The sequence below is a fragment of the Hippopotamus amphibius genome, chromosome 16 (genome assembly GCF_030028045.1).
Source record: "Hippopotamus amphibius kiboko isolate mHipAmp2 chromosome 16, mHipAmp2.hap2, whole genome shotgun sequence".
Lineage (NCBI taxonomy): Eukaryota > Metazoa > Chordata > Mammalia > Artiodactyla > Hippopotamidae > Hippopotamus > Hippopotamus amphibius.
This window is the reverse complement of record NC_080201.1, coordinates 29,077,868-29,096,360: the sequence shown is the minus strand read 5'-3', so window position 1 is coordinate 29,096,360 and position 18,493 is coordinate 29,077,868. Positions and strand designations below refer to the sequence as shown.

Below are 18,493 nucleotides of genomic sequence, written 5' to 3'. Positions count from 1 at the left end.
CTTCATCCCAGCTTCCCCTTCACCCCCTGCACCACCCCCCAACCTCGTGTCCTCCAGTCCATTCACTGCATCCTTATTCTTGTCTTGTCTGTTTTTAAAGTTTTTGATTGTCATTTCTTTTTTTGTCTTCAGAATACATATTAGAAAAGAGATCCATTGATAGATGGACGAAATCAAATTTGCAAGATGTGCCAAACCCTCTCCCTAATCATTTTTGTGGGTGTCTGCTTTTTCACATTTTAATAAATATTGGTCCATACTCAAACATCCCGTTTGTACAAAGAGAATATGATTTTTCTGACAGTTTCCCAGAGCTCATATATATGGATGTTATCAGTATAAATTATCTGTGTTGCCAAAAATAAAGCAGGCATTACTAATGCTCATTCCCTTGATGCTGCCTAATTAGATGCCAATCTGATTGTAAATGAAATGGCTTTTTGAAAAGTAGGCTTAAGCTGATGGGAAACCTGGTCTGCCAATTAAAGAATAATAGGCTAAGAATGGTTATTATTCAGTGTCTCTCTATAAGTTGCTTTAATCTCCTCAGAGGGGTTTTGGTTTTGGGGTTTTGTTTTGTTTTTTCTTTTTTTGTTTGTGTGTGTTTTCTCCCTTTCTCCCGCTCTGCCTTCCTCTTTTCTTTGTTTTCCTTCTTTCTCTTTTTTCTTTTCCTTCTGAGTGCCTTTGTTTTGGCAACCTGCAGTGTCACTAGCAGATAGGAGTGAGGTTTGCCAGACATTTCAGTAGTGACTTTGAGAAGACTGAGGAAACCTAATTGCAGAAGGCTCTGTTTTTTTTTCTTTTACTGATTTGATTCCTCCTATGAAAATATTGCTATTTCTAAAAAAAAAAAACAGAAACTGGGAGAATCTTTTATTTTTGTCTTATCTTAGATGCTCATTAAATCTTGATACCATTGACTTTTTTTATTTATTTATTATTTTATTTATTTTTATTTTTTGCTGCTCTGGGTCTCAGTTGCAGCGTGTGGGATCTTTAGTTGCATCATGCGGACATTTTAGTTGCGGCATATGGGCTTCTTAGTTGCTGCATGCAAACTCTTAGTTGCAGCATGTATGTGGGATCTAGTTCCCTGACCAGGGATCAGTCCTGGACCCTCTGCATTGGGAGCGCAGAGTCTTACCCACTGGACCACCAGGGAAGTCCCAAGATGCCATTGGCTTAATAATCCATCATTATTTTATGTACTACAAAGAAAAAGTACTTCAATTTAAACTTTTGACATGCTATCAATTGTAATATGTAGCCTAATTTCAGAGGTTTTAAGGTTTGAAGAAGATACTTGTCTGAATAAGCACATGAAAAGATGTTCAACATCACTACTCATTAGAGAAATGTAGATCAAAACCATAAGTTATCACCTCACACCCATTAGCATGGCTACACTCAAAAACCCCAAAAATAGTGAGTATTGGAGAAGATGTAGAGAAATTGGAACGTTTGTGCACTGTTGGTAGGAATGAAAAATGGTAGAGCCTGTTCGGAAACATTATGCAGTTGCTCAAAAAGTTAAACATAGGATGACCACGTGATCCAGCAATTCCATTTCTGGATATGTATCCTGAAGAATTGAAAGCAGGAACTTGCAGAGATATTTATACACACATGTTCACAACAGCATGATTCATAATAACCAAAAGTTGGAAGCAACTCAAGTGTCCATGGATAAATGAACGGATAAACAGAGTGTGGTGCGCACACACACACAGTGGAGTATCATTCGGCCTTAAAAAGGAAGGAGAGGGCTTCTCTGGTGGTGCAGTTGTTAAGAATCCACCTGCCAATGTAGGGCATACAGGTTCCGTCCCTGGTCTGGGGAGATCCCACACACCGTGGAGCAGCTAAGCCTGTGTGCCACAATTACTGAGCCTGTGCTCTAGAGCCTGAGAGCCACAACTGTTGAGCCCACGTGCCGCAACTACTGAAACCCATGCACCTAGAGCCTGTGCTGCACAACAAGAGAAGCCACCACAATGAGAAGCCTGCGCACTGCAATGGAGAGTAGCCCCCACTTGCCGTAACTAGAGAAAGCCTGTGCGCAGCAACGAAGACCCAATGCAGTCAATAAATAAATAAATAAATAAATAAATAAATTTATATTTTTTAAAAAAGGAGACTGCATATACTACAGTGTGGATGAACCTTGAGGACATTATGTTAAGTGAGGTAAGCCAGACACAAGAAGACAAACACTGTATGATTGCACTTCCATGAGGTACCTAGAAGTGGTCAAAATCGTAGAGACAGAAGTAGAATGGTGGTTGCCTGTGGGTGGGGGGAGGTGGGAATGGAGTTATTGTTTAATGGGTGCAGAATTTCATTTTTGCACAATGAAAGGAACTCTGGAGATGTATGGTAGTGATGTTTGCACACCTGTGTGAATGAACTTAATACCACGGTACTGTATACTTAAAAGTGGTTAACATGGTAAGTTTTATTGTTAAGTGCATTTTACTACAATAAAAAAATTTTTTTAATATGTTAGACTTGATGAAATAGGGCATGTTGCAAACAGTTGTCAGTAAATTCTTTAAGGATAATTAAAAATAGATTGCTTTCGCTCCACTTATGGAAAGATGACAGATCTAGGGAGCTTTGAATTTCTGTTGCACTTTACGCAAGCAGTGTTCTTTGTTCATTTGGGTCATCTCTCTCTGTCCCTCTCCAACAGACCTTTGGCATGGCTGAGGAGTACCATCGAGAGTCAATGCTGGTTGAGTGGGAGCAAGTGAAACAGCGGATTCTCCACACCCTGCTGGCATCGGGAGAAGATGCCCTTGACTTTACTCAAGAAAGCGAGGTAGGCTGAGTCCAGAAGGTAAACTACTATTAAAAATGTGAGGTCAGAGAATGCTTATCTGCTTGACTACTGGCAGTCCTGGCATAGTTGATCACTGTCTCCCTCTTGAAGCCCTTTCTTCGTTGCCTTCCAGACACTCACATTTGCCTGGATTTCCTCTAGCATGTCTGGCAGCTTCTGCTCAGCCTCTTTTGCTGAATTTTCCTCCAACTCCTTGACCTCTAGATGTTTGTGTGTCCCAGGGCTCGGTCCTTGACCTGTTCTTGTTTCTTCCTCAGTCACTGCCTTGTTGATCCCACCTGGGCTTGTGGTGTTAAGTACCATCTATGTACTTGAAGACTCAAATTTACATCGCGGCCCCAACTGCTCCCTCCCCAGACTCATTTTTCTAGTGGCCTTCTTGGCTGTACTCAGATGCCTCAGAGCCATCAAGCTAAACATATTTAGAATCGAGTCATGATAGCAACTGCCCCTGACTCTCCCAGCACCAACCTTCTTTTCTCACAGAATTTATCATCTTTGTAAAGAGCAGTTCCAGTTTTTCACTTGCTCAGATCAAACACCTCACGTCCATTTTTGTCTTTCCCTCTCTCACCTAGACTCTCACCTGTTGGCAAATCCACTTAATCCTACTTTCAACATATGCCCAGAATCCAACTGCTTCTTACCGCCTCTGCTGTTTGCACTCTGGTCCAAGTCACCATCATCTCTTGTTCGGATTATTGGACTAACCTCCTAACTGGTTGTTTCTGTTATCTATTGCTGTGTAACCAATCACGCCAAACTTTAGTGGCTGAAAACAAGCATTTAGCTTAGCTGCATATTTATGGTTCAGGGTCTCTTGAAGCTGCGGTCAAGATGTTGGCTGAGGCGACACTCATCACAGGGCTCAACTCAGGGAGGATCCACTCCCAGGCTCACTTACGTGCCTCTCGGCAAGCCTCAGGTTCTCTCTGGCTCTTGGCTGGGGATGCCAGTTCCTTGTCATGTGGGGCTCTCTTGTGCTACTCACAGCATGGTAGTTTGCTTTCCCTGGAGCAAGAGGGAGGGATCCAAGGAAGAGCTAAAGGGCCCCCAAGACAGAAACCCCGGTCTTTGCATGACTTAATCTTGAAAGTAACATCCTGTCGCTTCTGTTTGATCAAAGTAAGTCACTAAATTCAGCCTACACTCAAGGAGAGAGGATTAAACGAACGAGGGCTTGGATCCCGGGAGGTGGGTATCATTGGGAGCCGTCTCAGAGGTTGTCAACCACACTGGTCTCCCTTCTTTTGCCCTTGTGTAGTCTTCTCAACACAACAGCCAGAGTGACACTATTAAAACACAGGCTAGATCGTGTCCCTCCTCTGCTCGGGATCCTTCAGTGACACCCATCTCATTTGGAGTGAAAGTCAGAGTCTTTATCGTGACCTCTGAGTCCCTGCCTAACCTGGTCTTGTTGCCTCTCCCAGCTCACGTTATTCTGCTCTTGCTGCTCCAGCCAGACAGGCTCCTGTCAGCTACCTTGAACAAACCTGCTAGGCTTGCTCCTGCCTCAGGTCCTCTGGGATGCCTGTTGCTTGTGCCCAGAAGGCACGTCCCCCAAATAACTCATGGCTGTCTCCCTCACTCTCTTCAAATGTTACCCAGTGCCATCTCAGTGAGGCCTTCCAGGGCCTTGGTATCTGAAATCTAAACCAACCTCTCCCCATTCAACACTTCCTATATCCGCTTTTCTTGCTATATTTTTCTTTTCAGCACTTCCTCACTTTAAACCATTGTATTTGTTTTATGTCTTTATATTGCTTATTGTCTATTTCTTGCAGTAGAATGTAAGCTCCATGAAGGTCAGGATTTCTGTTTGTTGTGTTTTACTCATATCTGCAGTGCCTAGATGAGTCCCTGGAACATATTAGATACTCCAGAAATATTTGTTGAATAAATCATTTGGCCTTAGCTAACTTTGTGGTAACCAGAGTATTAGGGATATGTTAAAACAGTGTGAGTTTAGAGTGGATATGTTTAATAGGGTTTATTTTAATTGCCAGTGTTCATTGATTGGTAGTGGTGCTGAGTTGAGGGCTTTCTCCTCTTTAAAATTAATTTTTTTTAATTGGAGTATAGTTGATTTGCAGTGTTCTGTTTCTGCTGTGCAACGATGGGAATCAGCTATATGTATACATATACCTCCCCACCATAGACCTCCTTCCAACCCCCACCCCCATCCCCCCCATCTAGGTCATCACAGAACACTGAGCTGAGTTCCCTGTGCTATACAGCAGGTTCTCACTAGCTATCTGTTTTACAAATGGTGGTGTATTTATGTCGAACCTAATCTCCCAATTTGTCCTACCCTCCCCTTCCCCCAACCCGTGTCCACATGTCCAATCTCTACGTCTGCGTCTCTATTCCTATCCTGCAAATAGGCTAATCTGTGCCGTTTGTCTAGGTTCCACATGTATGCGTTATTTTTTTTTAAAGGCAGGGTATTCGTATGACTCAAAAACTGAAGTACCCTTTCCCCAGAAGCCATTCCCTCCCCTATTTGCCTCTCCCCGGGAGTAATCACTATTATTACTTTCTTGTGTATATTTCCAGTGTCTCTTTGTATGAATACAAGGTAATATATTCTTCTCCCCCCCTTCCTACACAAAAGTTAGTTTATCATATGCTCTGTTCTGTATCATGCTTTTTTCACTTATTTGTCCTGGAGCTGTTTCCTGAGAGAGATTTTGAGACTGCGTCTTGGGATCAGCAGGAAAGAGTGTCTTGCTTCATTAGTGATGTCTGCCCTTGTGCCAGTGGGAGCTGTGACTTACTGCACATTTACCATGCTGGTGTTGGGGAGAAAACAGCCCTGAGGTTCAAATCCTAGCTTCACCACTGACTAGTTCTGAGACTTCGTCCAAGTTATTTAACCCTGCAGACATTTAATGTCTTCATTGGTGAAATGGGATTACTGGGAAGATTAGCAGTGATGTAAAGCACCTGACCCATAATGGCCATCCCTTACTATTGTTTTTGTTTTGTTTTATTATAAATTTATTTATTTATTTATTTATTTATTTATTTATTTGGCTGCCTTGGGTCTTTGTTGCTGCGCATGGGCTTCCTCTAGTTGCTGTGAGCGCGGGCTACTCTCCGTTGCGGTGCGCAGGCTTCTCATTGCAGTGGCTTCTCTTGTTGCAGAGCACAGGCTGTAGGTGCGTGGGCTTCAGAAGTGGCACGAGGGCTTCAGTAGTTGTGGCTCATGGGCTTATTAGCTGCTCTGTGGCATGTGGGATCTTCCCGGACCAGGGGTCGAACCCATGTCCCCTGCATTGGCAGGCGGATTCTTAACCACTGTGCCACCGGGGAAGTCCCCTTACTATTGTTTTCAAGTAAGTAGTTTCAGATAATTTGGAGGTGCATGTTAAAAATTATAATTATCAAAATTATAGCATTAGACATTTCAAGTAATATTACCAGTGCTTCCTGGTAAATCTTTTCCCCAGAAGTTGTTTCTTGACTAGCTAGCATTCTTTTCTCACGAGAGATAGGACAGCTGAGACTCAGAGAGGTGTGTAATATGCTGGTGAGACCCTGGACTGTTGGCTTCTAGACCATTGTTCTATTGATATCTGGGTCATAGGTGGGTAGCCTGGCAGTGGGTCATGCCTGCAGGATAACTTCACACATCCTGTATCTACGAATTTGCTCCTGATTTAAAACCCCGTTTTTCTATTAAATTAGCCCCCAAATAAATAGATGCTAAAGTCATTTATCTTAGGAAATTACTCATTAAGAATGCTGTCCCATATTTCTTAGACTCAGAGACTTCAAAGAAGAGCAGTCTTTGGGAAAACAGAGCTAATGTATAAAATCCTTGGGCAGCCTAATGTTTCTTTCTCAATTTCTTATGAGTTTGGGCAGATAAGTAGAACAGCTCATGGTTTTATAAACTTCATTTTTTAAAATTGTGTTACTAGGTTGTGGTCTGTGTTGGGATTTGGAGGTAATTATAAGCTGCTAATGAGATACTCTTTCTTGATTGCTTGTCTTAAAAATAGAGTAGTCTGTTTAGTAGACTCTTCTTCCCTGACCGCGAATCCTCTCTTCTAGAAGGGAGTTATTGATACTTTTGCTGTTCTCTGTTGTGACACCTAGCAGAGTGGATATCTTTGCTGGAAAAGCTGCCAGATGATGCAGACGGTTCTCTCTTCAGATTATTCAGGAAATTGGCATTTCTGGAACCTTGTAGGTTTTGTTGTCTGTTGCTGTTTTGAACTTTTTTCCTGAAGTATAACATATATACAGAAGAGTGCATACATTATAAGTATACAGCTCAATGAATTACCAAAAATGAAGCATACCCAGATGAAGAAACAACATTACCGGCACCCCAGCACCCCCACTTCTCTGCCTTTTCATTCACTACTTCTCACCACCACCACCAAGAGAAACACTGTCCTCACTTCTAATGTCATAGATTAATTTTGCCAAACTTTGTGTAAATGGAATCATACAGTGTGTACTCTTGTTTCTGGCTTCTTTTGCTTAACATTCTGTATATTGTTACACGTACTTGAAGGCTATTCATTCTCATGGCTGAATAGTATGACTGCAGTCTGTTTATCCATTCTCATGTTGACAGACATTTGGATAGTTTCCAGTTCTTAGCTTTTATAAAGAGTGCAATTGAGAGCATTCTTGCACCTGTCTTTTGGTGAATGTACATTTGCACGTCCATTGGGCACACCTAAGTGAGCAGTTGCTGAGGCAGAGGGTACACATACGTTCAGCGTTAGCAGATGCTGCCCAACACTTTCCAAAACGGTGTCTCAGTGTCTCCTTCCACCAGCACGATGAGAATTCTCTTTGTTCCATATCTTTGCCACACTTGGTATTTTTTGTCTTTAATTCAACCATTCTGGTGGATGTGTTGAAGAACTGTGTGGTTTTACAGGTTTTTTGCATGTAACTTTTTTCAAAATGATGGAAAGGTGGTATTATCTCCTCTTGGGCAGGCACTTTCTCTACCCTCTTTGTAGGAAACTACAGAATGTGAAGGCCAGAGACAGGCTTTGGGATTTAGCAGGCCTGAGTTCCCGGGCCTCTTCCAGGAACCTCATTGTTCTCATCCTCACTGTAAAAGGCCTCTCGGAAAGAAGCATTGGAAGGAACATAGAACATATGTAAGGCGCCTGGCCCAGAGCCGGCATAGACTACATGCTCAGCACATCCCAGCACTGTTTATGGTGCCGGTTGGTATTTGGTAAGCTATACATTATTGTCTATTTTTATTATTTTAATATGGATCTGTCCCTTTTTAAGTGTCCCTTGATTTATAAAGTGTCACTAGGAATGAAACAAAAATGTCAGGACATAAATAGAAGAAATTAAGGTATGAATTGCCATCTAAACCATTCTTTTCTGGGCACTTTATTGTCAAGAATAAGGTTGTCGGAGTATGGAGAGTTGTTAGCTAGGAAAGAGGCTTCCAGTCATTTTGAGCTGACCTTATATTTGAAGGAAAATGTCCAAATTTGGCTAATTTAATATAAAGAGAGGCTTGAGGCTTTTTTTATTTTTTATTTGTAAGCAAAAGTGTACTAGTAGGTGTTGGTTCCTGAAGCATTTTTCCCCCAAGCCTTCCGATAACAGAAGAGCAACAACACATTAGTAATATCTGTTCCTGGCAAATTTTAATAAGGGAAGTGATGCTTCAATAGCATAAATTGAATTTGGGAAATTAATTTCCTTAGGATATCATTGAAGAAAAAGGTATAATCTTTAAAGGAAGGTAGGAATCAAAAGATTGTTAATAACTTTCCAGGTTGTGGTCTGAATGAAAATGATATGCTTTGAAGCAAGAAAGAGACTCCTGGCTAAGAATCCCCGTGTCCTAGTCCTCACATCTGGCCTGTGGGGAAGAACACCCCCAGGCTGTGTCGCTTGCATGACAGCACATGGGCTTTGAGCAGCGTTGAGAATCCTTGATTATATCTTAGCCAACATTTAAAAGTAAATTTTTATCTAGCCTCAGTGTGTCATGGCTGTATTGGTATTAGACATAGTCAGTGGATAGTGCCTTAATGTATTGTCTGGAAAATGGCTCAGCCGACCAAGCAATAGGCTCGATAGAGAAGCTAAGTTGTAGCTTAATCATTGCAGATAATGATGTGTGAACGGTGTGTGTTGATGTTGAATGTAGTCTCTGATTTTGATTACTGACTGAATACCATGTTTCATACATTCCCAGTTACACAGCTTTTCTACATTTTAACATCTCTGAAATCAAGATGTCTTAAATTCAGTGGTGTGTCATAGTTTGTCAGCATTTTTCTTTCCTAATGTTATATTAATAGCATTTTGTCTTATAGTAGATGGTGTATTAGAATCGATGGAATACAGTAAAAACATAGACTGACAATTTGAATATGAAGACCCCAGACTAGATGATGCCAAGCTGTATTTTATGGCTCCCAGGTAGTTTTCTCATATGTTTCACATAGAATTTGAGTAGGATTTCAAGCATAGAAAGTGCTCAACTGCTCTTTCAAAAAGAAGTTTAAAGAACCCAACTCAACAGGCCCTTCATTTTGACATCAGGATGTATCACACATGAACACCTTCTTCTTGCACAGCATTCTAATGGTAGAGATATAGGCCCACTTGTGAAAATTCAGCCGCTCTCCTCCACCCCCAACTGGAACACAGCCTCTGACATTCTATCCTTCCAGTTGCCTCTCAGGTATTTATGTGCACATTTATACATATATGTCCATCTGATCAGTTTGTTATCAATTTATCCCATAAGTGGCATCATTTGATATAACAGATGCTACAACTTAGCATTATGTGATTTTTTTAAACTTATCTTGGAGCTTTTTCTAGGTTAGTACATGTAGGTGTCTGTCATTTTTTAGTGGCTGTAATAGATTTCATTGTATAAATGACCCAAGAATTCTTCCTATTTTATCCATGAAGAATGATGCTCCAGAGAAGTTAGATGTCATTACCCAAGGTCATACAGTTGGATTGCATTAGAAGCTGGGTCTTCTGGTTCCCAGTTGGTGTTTTTTTTCTAGTAGTGCTGGGCTTCTATGTACAGATACTGTAGCCAAGTATTGTACATTAAGTAATTTGGTTCTGTTTTACTTACATAAAGCCAAAACATTCCACTTGGAAATTAAAAACTCTTTTCCTTCTGTAGTATCATCACATTTTCTTTCTTTCTCTTTTTTTAATTATTTATTATTTTTGGGTCTTCATTGCTGCACGTGGGCTTTCCCTGTGGCGAGTGGGGACTACTCTTTGTTGTGGTGCACGGGTTCTAGGCGTGTGGGCTTCAGTAGTTGCAGCACACGAGCTCAGTAGTTCCGGCTCGCAGGCTCTGGAGCACAAGCTCAGTGGTTGGTGGTGCACGGGCTTAGTTGCTCCGTGGCATGTGGGATCTTCCTGGACCGTGGATCGAACCCATGTCCCCTGCATTGGCAGGTGGATTCCTAACCACTGCACCACCAGGGAAGTCCCCATGACATTTTCTTTTTATTCTGTACTTATTTTGCTAGAAGTGAGTGCTAGTTACATTCTTTTCCCCTACTTAGACTATGCTCTCCTTTGGAAAACAGGTTTATTCATCCCTGGATATGTTATGTATGAAAGTAGTTGTTTAATAAAAGCTTGCAGTTCCCTCCTGCCACTCTGCTACCACATCCTACCTGTCCTGGAATGCTCTCTTAGAAAATGGCTGTTTGGAGAACACCATGTACACTGAGAAGATCCTTCTCATATCTGTGCTCCCAGAGGTTGCTGTTTCTCCACATTATCTCCAGACTCCTGGATAAGCCCCTTGTTGTCCTCTCTGGCCCTGCCCTCCCATCTTCCCTGCCTTTCTGGTCTCTGATTCCATGCTCCTGTTATCCCCACTGTGGTCTGATCAGGCCGCAGTACAAAGAGAAAAGCTGAAGAGTTTAGAATGTTATTCCCACACAGTATACTGGCGTCCACTTTCCCAGGCCTCCAGCAGCCCCTGGCTTTGAAATTCCAGCTGGTTCCTCTACTCAGGAATGTGCATGTACACATCCTGTTGATGGATAACTGACCTTGTGTGTGGTGAAATAGAGGCTCAGCCAAGGGCAAATGAAGGAAAGGTATGTTTGAAAACAAGGGCATTAGGCAAAATGAATTTAAATGGAAATTTGAAGGCCGAAAACCAACTACTTTTTAAATGGATAATTTTCAAAATTAGGTTTTTAGTAGTACTGGAGAATATTTCTCAAGGCTCTTTATGTGTATTTAGCTGAAACAACTGTGTCCTTGCAGAAGTGTTTAGTGCCATTCCCCCTCTCATCCCCGTTTATTCCCCCCAGTTGGATTACTGGAATTAACAGGCTTAGTGCTCTGTTCTTTGAAAAGACTTGGGGATCATCAACTTTCAGAGAGTTAGTTGTGTTCCAGAAAGATGGCCACGTTATAGAACAATCGTCCAACACAGTGTTCCTGGGAGCACTCAAAATTAGTCCAGGAGTGGAAAATGAGCTGATGGGGGGTTCTGTTCATACAAGCAATGCGTTTTCATTGTAGAAAAATGAAATGAGAACTTCCAGCCAGCACAAAGTAAAATATTTTAGGTTACGTTTCCGTAGTGTCCATATCTATCCATTGTTCAGCATCTGATTTATTCCCGTGTTCATTATGGTTTCTTTTTTATTTAAAAAGTGATAACAGCTAGCATTTACTGGTCAAATGTTGGGCAGTACACTCTTTCTACTTATTCCTACTTATTCCTTGTGAAGTAAGTACTGTTTTCTTCCCATTTAATCTTTTTGCAAATCTGTGAAGCAGATACCATTGCTGCCCCTGTGTTACAGCTAAAGAAGTAATATACTCAGTCAAGATCATGTAGCTAGTGAGCAGTGGAGCCAGGATTTCTAACCGCTACTCTCTCTTGTTCTTCAATGGCCATCCTCGGACAGTTGCCCTGGGCTGCCCTGGCAGGCAGTGTGGCCCCAGACTGTGGGCACAAACCATGGTTCCACTGCTTCCTGTTGGAGTGAGCTTGGGCAAGGTGCTTTCTGTGTGCTTCAGTTGCCTTCATCTGTAACATTGATATAATAAAAGTATGTATCTCATAGGGTTGTGGGGTTAATACAGGGAAATTAAGACAGTACTAGGCATATAGTAATTGCTCAGTGAGGTTATTGTTACTGTAACCGGATGCTTTTCAATCATTTCAGATAGGAATGCTTTCAGCTGTGAGTAACAGAAAACTTGAGTTTCTGTAGCTTGAATAGGGATTTATTTTTCTCACCTAACAAGAAGTCTGCATGTGTGGAGAATGTGAGCCTTAATTCAGTTGCTCTGCAGTGCCATCAGAGACACCTTGTCTCTGTACACCACCATTTTTAGCATGGCCACTTACTTCAGGCTCACGGGATGATTGCTGCAGCTCTAGACATCCTGTTTGCATTCAGGGGGAAAAGCTGAAAGGCCGTGCCAGGCTCTTTTTTCTCCCTTTATCAGGAGAAACAGAAGCTGCACTAAGCAGAATGTACTACCAGGCTTGTGCTTTCATCTCATTGGCTAGAACCAGGGCGCATGGCCGTTCCTAGCTGTAGTAGAGGCTGGGAAAGGGTCATGTGGAGCGGTCAGTTTGTGAGGACCTATTGTTAAAGTTTCAGGAAATGTGTAGTCGAGTTGATACCATTTGGAATAGCTTGAATTCTGCCATGATGGGAGTATTTACACGACAGAAACCAGCAAATGCTACAAATCAAGCCCGTTGTTAAGTATTTACCAGTTCACCCCTGGATCTATTTAACTCCATATGCCAGAGTGGGAAGTGGCAGCAAGTAGAGGTAAGAGGAAGGGATGTGAAATGGTCATTGGGCCAGCCAAGCAGCAGCATCTAGCCGGCTTACCCTCTGATGGGGAGAGTTAGATGCCAACATATGGAAAAGTTTATTAGTCTTTTTTTTAGAAAGACTAACGTTAACCTTTAGCTAAGCGTACTGCCTGCTGTGAACAAATATGGATCAAAATTAGGTGTATTCTACTAGGTATATTAGTTATACTCTTAAATTTACAGTACCTTGGTTTTTTACTGTAGTGAGATCAGATTCGATATTTTGAACAGTAAACTGTTTAAAGCTCTTTTAATACCAGTGATTGCAGAAAATCAGAGCTGGGGAGGATCTTTCGAGATTGTCTAGGACAGCCCCTTCATCAGCCGATGGGAGCCTGAGGCTCCAAGGGACTGTGCTTTGCCCCAGACCCCAAAGCCAAGGAGTGGAGCGAACCAAGCCAAGGAGGAACCCAGGTGTCCTCACAGTCCAGTGTTCATTCCAGAATCTGAGGGTTTACAACCCACCTTTCTGCCTCCTGCGCCTCCCTCCTCTCTGTCCTGCCCCAGTGCATGCTCACACTGGTATCCCTTTTACCAGCTTTGGTGGTTCTAGGAAGTTTTGCTGCTGTCTTCCATCTGTCTCCTAGGAAACCTACTTTAAACTGCTTTGTTTTAGATTTTAGAGAATGAGCATTTATTTATTTTTTTTATGAGAGAAGCTTAAAGAATTTGATCTCCGCTATAGTACAGTACAAACTAATATTGGAAATTTAAGAATATGCCTAATGTACCTAATTGGAACATACCTAATTTTGATCCATATTTGTTTACCATAGGGAATAAACTTAGCTAAAGATTGACTTTAGTCTTTCTTTAAAAAGACTAATAATTTTTTCTGCGTGTTGGTGTCTAACTCTCCCCATCATATGGCAGACTGTTTGGGGACAGCCTCTGGGGGCTGTCTTGTTGTCATCCCTGTGGAGATGGGTGTGTACATGCTGTGCATGTGGCAGGCAGGCACTTAGCACATATTTACTGAATGGTTGAATGAATGAATGCCCAACTTAGACTGGCTTCACATCTTCAGATATACAAAGTTAATCAGTAGCTGTTGTCTTAGTGTGGACTCTAGGTAGCAAATATCTGGATCCCAGTATTATGACCCTGGAAACTCCATTTCCTCAGCTGTCTGATATGATTGATGGAAACGGGAGACCTACATACGCCACAGCCTCACTGGGGTAAAGACATGGAGGGGGAAGATGAGGTGGAGTGGGGGCTTGGGATTGAAACCGAATGTTACAGAGATGTTCCTTTCCAGAAACAATTATTGAGATATCCTTACGGCTTCTCCAGCCTCCCGATATTTTTGAGTTAATTGAGTCCCATGCCTGCTCCCTTCTCATGTGTTATGGTACGAGAGCTGCCTTTTATTGAAACCCTAAAATCATCGTTTTGTGGAAGTCTGACTAGGAAACAGACTCCTCACAGCTTTGTTAAAGACAAACATATGTTTATGATTTTTTTTTTTTTTTACCTGACTGAATGTTGCTCTGAACCAATTCTGAATGTGTATTTATCTGCAGCCAAGTTACATCAGTGATGCAGGACCCCCTGGTCGAAGCTCTCTGGACAGTATTGAGATGGCCTACGCCCGGCAGGTGAGCATGTTCTCAAGGAAGGTTGAATCCAGGAAAACCTTCTGTGAGCCCTCTGGGGAGTAAAAGAGAACACAGACTTCACGTGAAAGTCCAGCCCTGAAAGCAAGTTGAGTTTTTTGTTCAGAGAATTCGTTAATATTTTACCATCTAGGTCCCTGGAGAAGTCTATCAAGTTGGTTAATAGAATGACTAAGGTTTGATTTAGGGAAATTGAAATCTGCCTCACACACTGACCAAGGCATCTCATTTTGCATTTGGCAACAGCCCATGTACAGTAAAGCTTTGAGTAACTGCACTGCTGAGCAAATGGAGTTCTGTATTAACTGATCACCTGGTCAGCGAATGGTATTATCAGAAACGCTTCTTCACCCTCTGTTGTAGAGAGAAATTTTCTAAATGCTTTTCTGCCTTGGTAAGGATAGTGTACTTACCATTACCTGATATTACCGTCCTGGAGAAGCTTATGATATTTGGGGGGTCATGGTTCTTGTTGTATATCATGACCATGTGATGGTGTGAGTAAGGATTGAGATACTTTGTGGTAAGGCACAGAGACTCTGTTGACTGAAACTGCCCTTAGGACAGTACATACCTGGAATTGCCTTTTTGAATAAAGCAGTGCTGGCCATCTGTGTATTTTATTCTAATTTGCCACTTTCCTTCACAAAGTATCAAGAAGGTAAAATAATCTTGTTTCTTGAATTGAGGGTGGTGGGCTTCCATCCCTTTAAATCATCCTGCATCAACAGTGACCAAAGAACATCTGTTCAGTCATGACCAACTCCCATGAATCTTTGAGAGGAGAATACATTGGTGCCACTGTGGCCCTCAGCATTTCTCACTTCCTTTCTTCCCTCCAGCCTGGGGTGGAGTGGGTGGAGACAAAAACACACGGTGGCTATGGAGGTGAACAGAGGGAGGAGAGAAACTCTTAGACCCTATGCCTTTAACAGACGTCTCTACCTTCAGCTGCCAGCTCCTTAGCAAATGGAGTTCTGCCTTAACTGAGTTACTTGGTGAGCTAGTAGTATTATCAGAAATCCTTCTTGTACCCCTTGCCAAGAAGAATTTTCTAAATGCCCTTTTTAAGCCTCTCTCCTTCAGCGTACCATTGCCAGTTCTGACTCTAGGCCTCCAGAGGCAGCCACGTCAGCTTCCCGCACACAAGTGCCCCTTCTTCCAACTCCCTAAGGATTTACTACTGGGTCTTCATTTATTTTCTTCTCCAATTTTCAGATTTCTCTCTCTGTCCCACACTACATCTACATTTGTTTTGAATTTCACTCGTGTTATGTGACTGACTTCCATTGCCACAGGCACCTGCAGAATTCAGGCCTAATGAAATTATAAGCTTCTGAGAAGAGAAACCATGTATCTTCTGTGTCTGTGAGACTAAAGCTTCATAAAACTAAGGTCTTCTAGCACTCAGGACACCGTGATGTCATGTATCTGTTTACATGGCCATCCCCTTCAGTGGAGAGCAAATCTTTATATTCCATGTTGAACACAGTAACCAAGAGAAGCGTTCTCATAAATGCTCATTGAGCGAATAAATACCACCTCATGGTTTAAAAACCATTTCATTTAATCTTTATAACACCCCTGCAGGCTGCATGATCCTCTCCCCTGTTTGGAGTAGAGGGAAGTAAGATTCCACAGGGTCCTGAGTTGTCTAACGTCACTACCTTGTTTAAATCCTTGGTACAGCAAGGACTTCACATGCAAAGAGTAGAACTTGCTAGTTTTTACCATCATCATGTTGGTTCTTTTAAAATAAAATCCAAAGTAATATTGGCTTTTCCATCCCTCGAACATCACATAGTTCCTTTTTCTTGAGAAAATTTTACTAAGGAGCTGGGATTGTTTCCCAGAGAACCAGGTACTGCAGATGGGCAGCAACTGCTCTCCTAACGTGTGGAGGGCTGTGACCTGACAGTCTGTACTCAGTCCTTAAGCCCTAGGCCTGGGACCAGTCAGTCCTTTTGCCAGAAAGATTACCAAACTTTTCCTTGGGTTCCTAGGAAGCAGCAGCAGGAGACCTTCCACTGTCCCATCTTCCGCTTTGGTCCTTGCTCTCTGGGACTGAGGATCTGCGGGCAGAGCAGCGCAGAACTGCCCATGGAACTCCTCCCCTGGGATCACCATTCCTCAGGTGTTAGGAGGGCTGGGGTAGCAGTTCACTTTGGTGTGTGTTGATGCTGCTGCCTGAAGCTCAGACACAGAACTGGGAAGCTGACCGGAGGCCTTGCCCTGCAGGCAGTGTGAATAGCTCAGCCACTCTGAGGAAGGAAAGGTTGGCTGAAGCTTCTGACCATGGTGCAGAAGCTGGTTTCAGAACTGCTTCAAGGGGTTCTAAAAAGAAGAGGTGAAAATAGAATTTGTGCCATTAACTTTGCTTTCCCTTTCAGATTTATATCTATAATGAAAAGATTGTCAGTGGACACCTGCAGCCTAACCTCGTGGACCTCTGTGCCTCCGTTGTAGAGCTGGATGATAAGGTAGCGCCCAGAGGTGACCGGAGGAGACACGTGGGGTCCGGTGTTCTGATGGGATTAGCAGCTTGCTGACTTGGCAGAAATGTGCTGAAGAGAAACTCTATGCCATGGAAGGATGTTAACTGTTTGCAGAGTTTTATTTTAAATAATTTGGGCTGGTATTTTTTTTTTTTTTTATGATGATGATCCTCTGTATATAAATACATGTATTTTTAATGCATCTTCAGAAGGCCCAGTAAAGCTCTGTTTGCTTTGAAATCCTGTCAGGCTCCAGCTCCTCCCTGACAGTTTCCCTTCTTAGACTAACGAGCTCTTTCACAAGATGTGACTTGTAAAGGTGATGCAGTTTTCACACCAGTGAGCCCCTTGAACTTGACTCAGGTGGGGTCTTTACGAGCATTCTTCATATGCCATTGTTCCTCTCTGTTCTGTTCCTCTCCGACTCCCCATCTTTATTCCTGTCCCTCAGTTCTTATGCTTGGCCAATTTTCTCCCACTGGGGGAAAAAATAAAAAAGGGGGTGGATAGATTGGTAGGTGGCCAGGAGGAAGAGAAAGAGGAGGGAAACCTATAACAGAAGTAAGCACTTGTACACTTTTTCCTTCAAAAATGCTTTATTATTTTTTAATAGTAAATAAAAGACAATACAAACCAATCTAAAGAAGAAAGTAAGAATTTATCTAGCATCTCACCACCTAGAAAGAGTCACATTTAGGTGGATTTTCTACAGTTTTTAATTTTTGAGAGAAACAATGAAAACAGGATTTTCTCTTTTCCTTTGGAAAAAGTGTAAACCTGCTTTTTCCGCAATCGCTGCTGTCTTCCAAGGATTCATAACTTTATATATGGCAGAGCATTCAGGGAACACATTTTTAAGGCGAGGTTTACAGCCAGGAGGATTCTGGGAAGAGGGAGTCCAGCTGTGTGGTGGTAACACACAGGAAAGAACTCCCGTGCCTTTCCTGAGGAGGCCACATGGGAGGCGTCTTTTGAGGAGAGTGAGTAGGCAGGAAAATGGGAGGCTGTGCCACTCACAAAATGGGGTAAGAGCAGTGGCCTTTGGAGAGCCTCTGGGAGGACAAAACCTGTGTTATTTAGGTTAAACTCTTATTTTAAGCCTTAAAAAATTCACATGACCTTGTAAGGACTGAAATGCAGCCACTTGAGTTTAAACTCCTAGAGCTTTGGATGGTTATAAATGAATTCACTCTCTCTTAAGGGATAACCCACTGAGATTCAGTGTTCTTGTTACTTTTATGTGGTCTTAATTATGTAGGTGGTTATGTCAGACCTGGAATAGTAATTGATCTGAAAACCAACTTAGGACAGGAGCTGCTCGCAGGAAGATGGGAGCCTGGCAGCTGGCCGGGCTGGGCAGAGGTGCATCTTCTGTCCTGGGCTTGAGCCCGAGGGCTTAGACCGGACATTAACCTCTTCCCCCTCCATGTCCCACCTGCCTTTGAGTCAGAGTGCCGTGAAGAACCAGGCAGTTTCCCCGGCCTTGCAGCATTGTCACGTGCAGTCTCATGTGTGTGCAGAACATCTCTGACATGTGGACCATGGTAAAACAAATGACAGACGTGTTGTTGGCACCGGCGACGGATGCCCTGAAGAGCCGCAACAGCGTGGAAGTGCGCATGGAGTTCGTCAGGCAGGCCTTGGCATACCTCGAGCAGAGGTAAGGTGGCAGCAGCACAGAGGCTGACTT

The 18,493-nt window shown here is 42.6% G+C and overlaps 1 protein-coding gene across 1 annotated transcript in view; it reads left to right on the top strand.

The window, feature by feature from the left end:
• NUP93 (nucleoporin 93) overlaps positions 1–18,493 on the top strand; it is a 105,581-nt gene that overhangs the window by 68,570 nt on the left and 18,518 nt on the right. The window contains exons 5-8 of the mRNA XM_057712257.1: positions 2,693–2,821; positions 14,216–14,290; positions 16,699–16,788; positions 18,324–18,463. Coding sequence (XP_057568240.1) covers positions 2,693–2,821; positions 14,216–14,290; positions 16,699–16,788; positions 18,324–18,463 — 434 coding nt within the window. The remainder of the gene's footprint in view (positions 1–2,692; positions 2,822–14,215; positions 14,291–16,698; positions 16,789–18,323; positions 18,464–18,493) is intronic.